Below are 13,695 nucleotides of genomic sequence, written 5' to 3'. Positions count from 1 at the left end.
TCGCTTTCTCCATCTCTCTCTCTCCGCGTTCTCCATCTCTCTCTCTCGCGTTCTCCATCTCTCTCTCTCGCGTTCTCCATCTCTCTCTCTCTCGCTTTCTCCATCTCTCTCTCTCGCTTTCTCCATCTCTCTCTCTCGCTTTCTCCATCTCTCTCTCTCGCTTTCTCCATCTCTCTCTCTCGCTTTCTCCATCTCTCTCTCTCGCTTTCTCCATCTCTCTCTCTCGCTTTCTCCATCTCTCTCTCTCGCTTTCTCCATCTCTCTCTCGCTTTCTCCATCTCTCTGTCTCGCGTTCTCCATCTCTCTCTCTCTCTCGCTTTCTCCATCTCTCTCTCTCTCGCTTTCTCCATCTCTTTCGCTTTCTCCATCTCTCTCTCTCTCGCTTTCTCCATCTCTCTCTCTCGCTCTCTCACATCTCGGTAGGATCTTCACCCTGTACAGTAAGTCACTGCCGTTGGACCTGGCATGTCGGGTGTGGGATGTGTTCTGTCGTGACGGAGACGAGTTCCTATTCCGGGTGGCCCTTGGCATCCTGCGCCTGTACGAGGACGTGTTGACCCGCATGGACTTCATCCACAACGCCCAGTTCCTCACCCGCCTGCCCGACCACATCCCCCCCGATCAGCTCTTCTCGCACATCCACGGCGTCCACATGACCAGCAAGAACAGGAAATGGGCACAGGTGAGATGACACAGACTGTTTGGATGTAACAGGTCCCCTAAAGTCAACTGACATCACTTTTGGAAAACAGACATTCTTCAGTTAGGGGTAAACAGAGTTGGCCTCAGTGGTTTTTCAACTTAAGTGTCAAGGCTCAAGTGATGGAACTACTAGCATCTTGGCCTGGTCCTTCATGTGTAAAGTATAGGTATAGAACTCTAATGATGCTGATGCTATGTTGCATACCATGGTCCCTTGTTTCTCCTCAGGTTCTTCAGGCCTTACAGAAGGAGCAGGAGTGGATCAGTCCAGTCCTAAAGCGCTGAGTCCAACGGTCATCCAACAACAGACACTAGCTCATTCTCCAACCCAGTACTCTACCTGACCCTATGAAACACTGAACCCTAGGCCAGGACAGGCTGTCTGTGAGAGCTGCCCTCCCGGCCCCCAGACACATACCCTCCCTGGGACGGACCTACCCCAGGCTTAGAGCACTCTGGGCTGGGGACAACCAGCCACTGTGGTCCCCCTAGACGTGGGTCATGGAGCAGAGACCCTGGAGGTCTGGAACAGCACACATGCTGTGCCCCTGTCCCAGAATTAAAGCAGGCAGAAAGATGCTCTCGAATGCACTGTATACTCCCACCTGTCTATAGCAGGGATACTAGTTACCCAACTGGACCTCCTCTCTCTCTCCTCTTTTTGTCTTTATCACTTTCCCACTCTTTTCTCTCTCTCGCGCTCTCTTCTACCCCTCTCACTCTATGCTACCTCTCTCCTCTACCTCTCTCTCTCTCTTCTACCCCTCTCTCACTCTATGCTACCTCTCTCACTCTATGCTACCTCTCTCCTCTACCTCTCTCTCTCACTTCTACCTCTCTCTCACTTCTATCTCTCTCTCTCTCTCTCTCTCTCTTCTACCCCTCTCTCTCTCTTCTACCCCTCTCACTCTATGCTACCTCTCTCCTCTACCTCTCTCTCTCACTTCTACCTCTCTCACTTCTATCTCTCTCTCTCTCTCTCTCTCTCTCTCTCTCTCTCTCTACTTCTCTCTCTCTCACTTCTACCTCTCTCTCTCTCTCTCTCTCCTACCTCTTCTACCTCTCTCTCTCTCTCTTCTACCTCTATCTCTACTCCAAGACTCCGTTGTCATTGGTCATTCCTGCAAGTCAGCTGCGATTTTTATCATTAGCCTTTTTTGTTTTGTTTGGACTGATGTGGTTTCGATGTGTTTTACATTTGTTTGCCGTATCTTAGTTGGTTCCCTTTGTTTGTTATTTGTCTCTGTACCATTCCATGAATGAAAGGCTCCCAAGGAGAAGACGTGGGCGTTTGTTGATTTTGGGAGAATGGTTCATCGACTTGAAAGGAGGGCGTAGTCAATGAATTTGTATTCTTATGAAGATTCAACTGAAATGCAACAGATGTAGTTTTTGTGTGTAGTGCCATTAAAGGTTCACTTTTTAAAGAAATGTTTTACAAAGAGGAAATAAGCTGCCTGAAAAAAGGAATGAAGTGATATTTAATGTCTAATACATACCCTAAAGTGGTTTAAACTGGAACAGCTCAGGTAGATTAGGAGAATCGATATACTACAGTATATCGGCTGCCTCTTTTTTCCTGTTTTCTGCACAGTTCATTTTTCATCGTAATGAATTTCTGTTGTCTTAGTTTCTAATTCAAGTGTCATCTCTTAATATGGAGACAATCTCTTTATTTGTCGTTGTGTTATAATTAAGAAAAAAGGTTAGGTTAATACAAACAACCTCACTGGTATCGTCCCATTTTGATATAATCCACTTCAGTCACCCCCCAACCCATAAGTACCGGTTTGATTGTGAAGCTGCTTAGAAGACTCCAGAAAGGAAAAGAGATTGTTGATGATTTGATATGTCCCTTCTATCAATAATAAGGCGTTGCTGGTATCTCTGTGTCCACAGTATGCCCTTCCCCTATTGGATGTGCTCACTCAGTAAGTGCTGTAACCCAATCAGAAGCTGTCTTACTCCATGGTGATGAGCAGAGTGTAACTCAGGGGTGTTACTCTGTTTTTTCCCATAATGCCTTTGTTAATGTAGATAAAGGACCTGAGTCATGTTAGGAGCTCTGGTTTCCCTGTTTCTGAACACACCAGCCTTGGTTTAGATGTGTGAGCTCAATGGGAGGGTGTCGTTCAGAAAGAGGCTTTGGTTTGGTGTTCAGTTCACAGATTCTTCTACTGCTTTCATGTCTTCTGGCCACCATCACCTGCCAAAAAGCGAACTCCTCAGTAGATGATTCTGAATGTGAGACTTGTTTCAAATGCAGGTACTGTACTAAACCCTCCATACTCCAGAGCCCCAAGGCATTTAGTGACCCCTTTGGCTGTTGACACAGTTTGTAGTGCATACTGATATTCAGCCAGCAGTAGCAACAGGATGTCTGACAATACCCCCTCGTCGTTTCACCTCCTCTCCCCACTGTGCACGCAGACGTTCTGATCACTGTATGAAGATCTCTTCACCTTCCCCCTGCTCTGCCTATGTGGTGAACACCGCAGTACTGCAATAAAGCATTTTGCACAATCATATTTGTTTTGTTTGTCACCATGTGTAGTTTCACCCCTGCAGTTTCACACTGTCGTTTTGGCAGTTTATCCGTGTTTCTCCGTTTTTTTATTTTGTCTTGTTGAGTACATTCCCTCACTGTATCGGTGTCCCTCACATGTGATCTGTTGAGGACCCTCGTGTGTGTGTGTGTGTGTGTGTGTGTGTGATTTGAAGTGACATTTCTAAAGGAAAAAAAGACGTTCCCTGTTAGTTCCTGTGTGAATGTTACAGGGTTGGGACATGTGTGTCCAACATCGCCTTACCCAGCCCCGATAATCAATCAGTAAGAACTACAGGAAGTAGACTCACCCCTTAATCACAGAAGTGCGTCTTGGGAAGTATAAATGTCTGTATGTCATTGGTCCCCTGTTGTAGATACATTGAATAAAAGAAATTGAAGACCTCACCAAGAAATGTGATAATGAAGGTATGATATGTTATCTGATTTCCTTTAAGCTTTGTTTTGCATTGTCAGTTTGACTGTCTCCTTGTTTTTATATATGACCCTTTTTGGTTGTGGAGAACTGGAGTGGGACATGGGTGGGAGGGCAGCAGGGTGAAAACTGGAACTGCATCTCACTTGAAGTGTACACTGAGTTTACCAAACATTAGGAACACCTTCCTAATATTGAGTTGCACCCCCGTTGCCCTCCAGAACAGCCTCAATTCGTGTGTTCCAAAAGTGCGACATACCCAGCATTGTTGCAGTTCTTGACACAAAGCGGTGCGCCTGGCACCTACTACCATACCCCGTTCAAAGGCACTTAAATATTTTGTCTTGCCCATTCACCCTCTGAATGGCACACATACACAATCCATGTCTCAATTGTCTCAAGGCTTAAAAATCCCTCTTTAACCCGTCTCCTCCCGTTCATCTACACTGATTGAAGTGGATTTAACAAGTGACATCAATAAAAGATCATAGCTTTCACCTGGTCAGTCTGTCATGGAACGAGCAGGTGTTCTTAATGTTTATATACTCAGTGTTTAGCTTCTGTTTTATTAAATAAAATATCTGTACATATTCAACTTGATGAACAGTATGATGCCCCTTTATTTGTTCAATGATTAAATTGTTTTTCCATAGTTGTAGAACAAATTATTATTATTTCCAGGAAACTGCTTTTTAGCCCAAGAAGAGGGTGTAGGGGGTCAATAACTTCAGACCTTACAGTGGGGGAAAAAAGTATTTAGTCAGCCACCAATTGTGCAAGTTCTCCCACTTAAAAAGATGAGAGTGGCCTGTAATTTTCATCATTGGTACACGTCAACTATGACAGACAAATTGAGAATTTTCTTTCCAGAAAATCACATTGTAGGATTTTTTATGAATTTATTTGCAAATTATGGTGGAAAATAAGTATTTGGTCACCTACAAACAAGCAAGATTTCTGGCTCTCACAGACCTGTAACTTCTTCTTTAAGAGGCTCCTCTGTCCTCCACTCGTTACCTGTATTAATGGCACCTGTTTGAACTTGTTATCAGTATAAAAGACACCTGTCCACAACCTCAAACAGTCACACTCCAAACTCCACTATGGCCAAGAACAAATAGCTGTCAAAGGACACCAGAAACAAAATTGTAGACCTGCACCAGGCTGGGAAGACTGAATCTGCAATAGGTAAGCAGCTTGGTTTGAAGAAATCAACTGTGGGAGCAATTATTAGGAAATGGAAGACATACAAGACCACTGATAATCTCTCTCGATCTGGGGCTCCACGCAAGATCTCACCCCGTGGGGTCAAAATTATCACAAGAACGGTGAGCAAAAATCCCAGAACCACACGGGGGGACCTAGTGAATGACCTGCAGAGAGCTGGGACCAAAGTAACAAAGCCTACCATCAGTAACACACTACGCCACCAGGGACTCAAATCCTGCAGTGCAAAACGTGTCCCCCTGCTTAAGCCAGTACATGTCCAGGCCCGTCTGAAGTTCGATAGAGTGCATTTGGATGATCCAGAAGAGGATTGGGAGAATGTCATATGGTCAGATGAAACTAAAATATAACTTTTTGGTAAAAACTCAACTAGTCATGTTTGGAGGACAAAGAATGCTGAGTTGCATCCAAAGATCACCATACCTACTGTGAAGCATGGGGGTGGAAATATCATGCTTTGGGGCTGTTTTTCTGCAAAGGGACCAGGACGACTGATCCGTGTAAAGGAAAGAATGAATGGGGCCATGTATCGTGAGATTTTGAGTGAAAACCTCCTTCCATCAGCAAGGGCATTGAAGATGAAACGTGGCTGGGTCTTTCAGCATGACAATGATCCCAAACACACCGCCCGGGCAACGAAGGAGTGGCTTCGTAAGAAGCATTTCAAGGTCCTGGAGTGGCCTAGCCAGTCTCCAGATCTCAACCCCATAGAAAATCTTTGGAGGGAGTTGAAAGTCCGTGTTGCCCAGCGACAGCCCCAAAACATCACTGATCTAGAGGAGAACTGCATGGAGGAATGGGCAAAAATACCAGCAACAGTGTGTGAAAACCTTGTGAAGACTTACAGAAAACGTTTGACCTGTGTCATTGCCAACAAAGGGTATATAACAAAGTATTGAGAAACTTTTGTTATTGACCAAATACTTATTTTCCACCATAATTTGCTAATAAATTCATTAAAAATCCTACAATGTGATTTTCTGGATTATTTTTTCTCATTTTGTCTGTCATAGTTGACGTGTACCTATGATGAAAATTACAGGCCTCTCTCATCTTTTTAAGTGGGAGAACTTGCACAATTGGTGGCTGACTAAATACTTTTTTCCCCACTGTATGTATCACACTGATGCTGAGTTTTTAGGCAATGCGTGCTACAAAGAACTGTGCAAGGCGTCCACTGTGGTGGGCTAAACCCATGTGCATTTCCTGTGAACAATTTTTTTTTCTTCTACTTTTGAGATTAAGTGGAAACTTTTGTCACCTACACACTCTTCCCCCCCACACCCCTCCCTCTCCCCACCAAAACCACACACCTCCCTCCCCTCCTCCGATCATAAAGGACAAAAGACTCTGTCCTAAGTTTAGAATCCTTTACAGTTGCTGAGGTGTTAACAGTGTTGGTCATTGTCTGCTCATCATCAACCAATCATGCGGTCTGCTCAGATCCTTCTCCTGCTGTGCATCCTGGGAGCAGCCCTGTGGTCCGCAGCGTTGGCCAACAGTAAGTTATCCCTGCTTTGGAATCGATTCTTAACTACTATCAATCCTTCTCTTCAGAACATTGTCTAACATTTAGTGTTAATCATAGTGTGACATTAACACTTGAGTCATTTAGCAGATGCTCTTATCCAGAGTGACTTACAGGAGCAATTAGGGTTAAGGATGTATGGGAGAGATATGGGACTGTACTTATCAAGAGTCTGGTGATCTAGGACCAGTTCCCTGCTGTTTATATAATCTTATTCATTGTGATCTAAAAGGCAAAACTGCTCCCAGATCAGCACTCCTACTCTGAATTGTTGCATTATAAAGCTGAAATGAAATATTCCATGTTTAAGTTCTGACTTATAGACGGGTTGGTTGTTTAGCAACACAACCGACATGTGCGCAACAATGGGGCAAAACAGCTGGGCTTGGCTTAGGTTGTTGACAACATGTAAATATATTTCGTCTCCAATGTTTATTAAAAATAAATTTGCACTTTATTTTACAAATACATTGTTACACTTATTGGTTAGCTAGCTAGCTAAAACATTTTTGCCATATTAGCAAAGACGTGACATCAGTCAAGAACAAGATAAAATTGGTTGAAATGAGGCACTTCCGATTCCCCACATGGCAGCTTCTTGTCATTGTTGCTAGCCATCTGACCATCCAGAATCCTAACACAAAGCCTTTAGCCCCTTTGAAGCGCTGGCATCGTTTTCGTGACGTTGTCAGCTAACCTGTCTATAGCACAGGAGGCTGCTGAGGGGAGGACGGCTCATAACAATGGCTGGAACGGAGCAAATGGAATGGTATCAAACACCTGGAAATCATGTGTTTGATGTACTGTATTTGATACCATTTCCCTGATACCGCTCCAGCCAATACCACGAGCCCGTCCTCCCCAATTAAGGGACCACCAACCTCCGGTGGTCTATAGTATGTAAGACAAATTATAGAAAAATTACAGATTGTCTCTTTATACAGATGGAAATGGTCCTGAAGAATGCTGTTTCAAGTATTACACAAGAAAACTCCCTGGACAATTAATCAGGGAATATGAAATGACCAGATCTGACTGCCCTAAGAGGGGAGTCATGTAAGTACAGTATTACACATACACCTACACACTGCAACACACACACATACACATACACATACAAACAGCACCACACTACACACACAAACACATTCACATACACATTCACATACAAACAGCACCACACTACACATGCACACACACACAATACACACAGGGATGTTTACTCGGATATTGTCTGCTCTCTTCCAGCTTGGTCACAAGAAAGAGCTACCGCCTCTGTGCCAATCCAGATGATCCTTCGATTGAGAATATCATGAAGTCCATCGATGACAGGAAATTCCAGTAACCACTTCCTGGAAGAAGGCTGAAATCTAAACATGTCATCTCCTGCTCCTATTTCATTTTCAGCTCTGTGTTAAGTAGCTGTTTTACATGTAGTGACAAAAAGTGTCAAATGATATCCTAGCAATCATGATGATCATTTAGTATATGTATAACACATGTATCAGATGTAATGATCATGTTATGTATCATGTTGTGTATCACTCAACAAAAGGGTTTACCAAGGAACACTTCCAAAAGGACTAATATGAGTCTGAATGGAGTTGGAGCACTCCACAAAAAAGGCAGAGATTAATTTCTAATTTGGATGAGTACAGGTGACTGACGTTTCAATGTCAAGCTGACGTCTTCCTCAGAGTGACCTGACAATTGCACTTTACTCCTATTTATAGCCTAGTGGCTTACTGAGACACATCAATGTACACATTAAAATAAGGTCAACAGGAAATTCAAGGTAAATGGCAAATAATAATACTATAAATCTGGTGTCTTCTTGTTGACCAATAGGTCATATTTATACATTGGGGGTATTTGAGTGTTTGTGAAAGGGTGTTTGTGAAAGACCATAAAAATCAAGGCAACTACATTAGAAAAACCCTAACCTTGAATCATGTTATTTTTATTTGTACTTTGTTGTGTCTCAGTAGGTCACTATGCTATGAATAGGAGTTAAGTGCAATTGTCAGGTCACTCTGAGGAAGACGTCAGCTTTGTTGAGTTCTGCAAATATTTTCTGCCTCGAATTAGTCATTTTGGAAGTTTTTCTTGGTAAGCCTTTTTGTTGGAATTTCGTCATTGTTGTCAAGCGCTCCCTTTATGTGTTTGCTGTAGCGTGGACGCCTACCTGATCTCTTATCTATACATTATCCCTTTTTTATTATAAGCTTTGTAATTTTCTTCTCTCACAAACATTTAGCATGTATGAACAATACTGCATGTACTGGCCTTCTATATTTTTTGGAACTTAATAAATCATACCACTTTTACAGGCTCGTTTTTTATACAGTATTCTATGTTCAATTTGATGGACACAGACGTCTAAGTTATCTTAGATCTCTTATTCTTCTTTGTATCAACCATAGTATGTCATCTGAAGTATCAATGGAAATTCTACCGTGTTTAGTTAGGTCGTACCACACAGATAAAGAACAGAAACCCACAATAGGCTTATTATCTGGTTTCTATTCTGAAGAACTCAAATAGACCTTCCATCAATTGTTTCATTTTAGCTTAAAAGTCAATCAGTGAGATTAAAGGATGAGGCTGTCTTTACTGGTTAAAGGGGCCCTCAGCCTGCAACAGCTCAGACTAAGTCTACCTGATCTATTCTGTAAATAGTATTGATATTTCCAAAATTGCTCAGAACTTGGGGGGGCAAATAAAACCAGCTGGGAAACACTGACATACACAATCAAGACATCTCCATTTTTTAAATTAATTTAGAAAAATGTCTATGCTTTTTCTTTCACTTTGAAAATGTGGAGCAGGTTGTGTAGATCTGTAGGAAAACAATCTAATGTAATACCTTATATTTCATTTTAAGGCAACAAAGACCTTCAAATAAAAAGCATGAGCTGGCGCACACCCAGAGAACATTATTTAGTGTGGAGGTGCTGACTAACGACACACCCAGAGAACATTATTTAGTGTGGAGGTGCTGACTAACGACACACCCAGAGAACATTATTTAGTGTGGAGGTGCTGACTAACGACACACCCAGAGAACATTATTTAGTGTGGAGGTGCTGACTAACGACACACCCAGAGAACATTATTTAGTGTAGAGGTGCTGACTAACGACACACCCAGAGAACATTATTTAGTGTAGAGGTGCTGACTAACGACACACCCAGAGAACATTATTTAGTGTGGAGGTGCTGACTAACGACACACCCAGAGAACATTATTTAGTGTAGAGGTGCTGACTAACGACACACCCAGAGAACATTATTTAGTGTGGAGGTGCTGACTAACGACACACCCAGAGAACATTATTTAGTGTAGAGGTGCTGACTAACGACACACCCAGAGAACATTATTTAGTGTGGAGGTGCTGACTAACGACACACCCAGAGAACATTATTTAGTGTAGAGGTGCTGACTAACGACACACCCAGAGAACATTATTTAGTGTGGAGGTGCTGACTAACGACACACCCAGAGAACATTATTTAGTGTGGAGGTGCTGACTAACGACACACCCAGAGAACATTATTTAGTGTAGAGGTGCTGACTAACGACACACCCAGAGAACATTATTTAGTGTGGAGGTGCTGACTAACGACACACCCAGAGAACATTATTTAGTGTGGAGGTGCTGACTAACGACACACCCAGAGAACATTATTTAGTGTAGAGGTGCTGACTAACGACACACCCAGAGAACATTATCTAGTGTGGAGGTGCTGACTAACGGGGAATAAACTGGATGCCATTAACAAAAAGAGTCGCACACTCCATATGTATAACCTCCCAGTAATTTATTGGGTAAAAAAACCATCAACATTTCAGCATCACTGAGAGAAAGAGAATCATTAAAGAGAGAGAGAGAGAGAGAGAGAGAGCGAGAGAGAGAGAGAGAGAGAGAGAGAGAGAGACAGAGAGAGAGACAGAGAGAGAGACAGAGAGAGAGAGAGAGAGAGAGAGAGAGAGAGAGAGAGAGAGAGAGAGAGAGAGAGAGAGAGAGAGAGAGAGAGAGTGGGATAGCATCACAATTACACTCTTAAAAGACCACCAACATTTTGGCATCCCTGTGCCTTCTTCAGGGTGGCAAAATGTGACAACTGCAAGAGCTGTGTAGACTTTCACTAGACACTGTACACAACCCTCATTACAGCAGCAGGTCATTCGTCTTTATTGCTAAATAATTACACTGTTTCTTCAATCAATCATTGAATCAGTCTTCAGTTGTTCTCTTGTATCTCAAGCCTGTTTTGTTCTCTGTACTGTCTGTTATAACCACCGTGGAATGGTGGTCACAGCCTGTGGTCTCTGCTGAGTTAACAGGAACACAGCACCCTGAGTCTGAACCCCGCACTGTGCAACTGGGTCCTGGACTTCCTGACAGGCCGCCCCCAGGTGGTGAAGGTAGGAAACAACACCTCCACTTCGCTGATCCTCAACACAGGGGCCCCACAACGGTGTGTGCTCAGTCCCCTCCTGTACTCCCTGTTCACTGTGACCGTGTGGCCACGCACGCCTCCAACTCAATCATCAAGTTTGCAGACGACAAAACAGTAGTAGGCCTGAAGACCTACAATGACGAGACAGCCTACAGGGAGGAGGTGAGGGTCCTGGCGGAGTGGTCCCAGGAAAATAACCTCTCCCTCAACAAAACAAAGGAGCTGATCGTGGACTTCAGGAAACAGCAGAGGGTGCACCCCCCTATCCACATCGACGGGACCGCAGTGGAGAAGGTGGAAAGCTTCAAGTTCCTCGGAATGGTCCAACCACACAGACAGTGTTGTGAAGAAGGCACAACAGCACCTCTTCAACCTCAGGAGGCTGAAGAACCTCAGAAACTTTTACAGATGCACAATTGAGAGCATCCTGTCAGGCTGTATCACCGCCTGGTATGGCAACTGCACCACCCGCAACCGCAGGGTTCTCCAGAGGGTGGTATGGTCTGTCAAAGGCATCACCGGGGGCACACTGCCTGCCCTCCAGGACACCTACAGCACCCAATGTCACAGGAAGGCCAAAAAGATCATCAAGGACATCAACCACCCCAGCCACGGCCTGTTCACCCCACTATCATCCAGAAGGCGAGATCAGTACAGGTGCATCAAAGCTGGGACCGAGAGACTGAAAAACAGCTTCTATCTCAAGGCCATCAGACTGTTAAATAGCCATCACTAGCCGGCTACCACCCGGATACTCAACCCTGCACCTTAGAGGCTGCTGACCTATATACATAGACATGGAATCACTGGCCACTTTAATAATGGAACACTAGTCACTTTAATAATGTCACTTTAATAATGTTTACATACTGCTTTACTTATCTCATCTCATATGTATATACTGTATTCTATTCTACTGTACTTTAGTCAATGTCACTCCGACATTGCTCGTCCTAATATATATGCATTTCTTAATTCCATTCTTTTAGTTTTAGATTTGTGAATTGTTGTGAATTGTTAGATACTACTGCACTGTTGGTGCCAGGAACACAAGCATTCCGCTACACCCGCAATAACATCTGCTAAATATGTGCATGTGACCAATGAAATGAAATGTGACACACACACACACACACACACACACACACACACACACACACACACACACACACACACACACACACACACAGGATGTCATCAAATACTCTGCAGTACACAATAAGTACCAGTATGTACACACACATACACACACACACACACACACACACACACACACACACACACACACACACACACACACACACACACACACACACACACACACACACACACACACACAGGATGCCATCAGATACTCCGCAGTACACAACCAGGACCAGTATGTACACACACACACACACACACACACACATACAATGTCATCAGATATTCTGCAATACACAACCAGGACCAGTATGTACACACACACACACAGGATGTCATCAGATACTCTGCAGTACACAACCAGGACCAGTATGTACACACACACACACACACACACACACACACACACACACACACACACACACACACACACACACACACACACACATACACACATGATGACATCAGATACTCTGCAGTACACAACCAGGACCAGTATGTACACACATACACACATGATGACATCAGATACTCTGCAGTACACAACCAGTACCAGTATGTTCTCTCCTGCCACCATGTGGGACATTCCCCTGTGAGCTCCATACAACTCACAGAACCAGACCTACAGTGGTGTACATTTCTTACAGTTTTTTCTGAATGCTTAAGCGCTAATCGTGATTCTTGTAGCACAATTTCTAAAACTATTAATACGTATAGCAAAACCACTCACTGAGTTTGCAAAACTAAAAGCACAAACACTGCTTTGCACTCAGTTTACAATTTTGTAACACACACTTTGCAAAACTGTAGGCACAATTCACTGCACAACACTCTTTTTGCAGAACTTTAAACACAACTCACTGCTTACACTCAATTACCAAATTTCCAACACACTCCTAGCAAAATTATACACATGTATGGCTATCATTAACACTATTTTGCCAACTGTCTGGCACACACTTGCACATGTGAAAACTGTTGTAGATAATTAGTTCACTTTGCAATCAGCCTAAGCACTATAAATAAGCCACAGGTAAGCTGTCTGTGTGGAGTACAATGGAAGGAGCAGTAAGAGGGAGAAGAATGAGAATCAGAGGAGGCCGAGGAGGCCGAGGGAGAGGACGTGGAGTTGAAGAAGTTGGAGGAAGAGGACGTGGAGTTGAAGAAGCGAGAGGGTTAGAGGAAGTTAGAGGAAGAGGACAAGGAGGAGCAAGAAGAGGACGAGGAGGGGAAAGAGGAAGGATAAGAAGAGTAAGAAATAGAATAACTGATGACATCAGAGCTACAATAGTGGACCATGTCATCAACCATGGGATGACCCTGAGGGAAGCTGGCCAACGGGTTCAGCCTAATTTGAGCCGCTACACTGTGGCAAGCATCATTAGGACATTTCGAAATGAGAATCGGTAACTACTTTGTAGCACTGCCATACTCTAATGAGAAACACAACAGTACCATACATGCAAAAATACTGAAATTGTTACTTTACAGAATTGCTAGACGTCCAGATGTTGGGGGCAGAGGAAGAATGTTCACTCCAGAGCAAGAGACCCATATAGTGAACATGGTGATTGCCAATAATGCAATAAGACTGCGCGAAATAAAGCAGCGCATAATTGATAATGACACCATCTTTCAAAATATACACAGT

At 43.5% G+C, this 13,695-nt stretch overlaps 2 protein-coding genes across 7 annotated transcripts in view; both read left to right on the top strand.

The window, feature by feature from the left end:
• Nucleotides 1-1,002, top strand: part of LOC121582890 (TBC1 domain family member 14-like) — a 55,957-nt gene extending 54,955 nt beyond the window's left edge. For 5 of the 6 annotated variants that reach the window (XM_045225240.1, XM_045225243.1, XM_045225242.1 and 2 more), the window contains 2 exons: nucleotides 424-682; nucleotides 931-1,002. In XM_045225240.1, coding sequence (XP_045081175.1) covers nucleotides 424-682; nucleotides 931-987 — 316 coding nt within the window. In that variant the 3' untranslated portion in view covers nucleotides 988-1,002. The remainder of the gene's footprint in view (nucleotides 1-423; nucleotides 683-930) is intronic. The other variant, XM_045225241.1, reaches the window with a different exon arrangement.
• A 5,271-nt stretch (nucleotides 1,003-6,273) lies between these two features.
• On the top strand, nucleotides 6,274-8,199 carry LOC121582893 (C-C motif chemokine 4 homolog). Its single transcript, XM_041899049.2, has 3 exons — nucleotides 6,274-6,411; nucleotides 7,383-7,494; nucleotides 7,687-8,199. The coding sequence occupies exons 1-3, from the start codon at nucleotides 6,339-6,341 to the stop codon at nucleotides 7,781-7,783; spliced, it is 282 nt and encodes a 93-aa protein (XP_041754983.2). The 5' UTR covers nucleotides 6,274-6,338; the 3' UTR covers nucleotides 7,784-8,199.
• Nucleotides 8,200-13,695: the final 5,496 nt, after the last annotated feature.

Source organism: Coregonus clupeaformis, chromosome 15, assembly GCF_020615455.1.
Source record: "Coregonus clupeaformis isolate EN_2021a chromosome 15, ASM2061545v1, whole genome shotgun sequence".
Lineage (NCBI taxonomy): Eukaryota > Metazoa > Chordata > Actinopteri > Salmoniformes > Salmonidae > Coregonus > Coregonus clupeaformis.
Note: the sequence above shows the minus strand (reverse complement) of the source record. Positions and strands in the feature narration are given on the sequence as shown.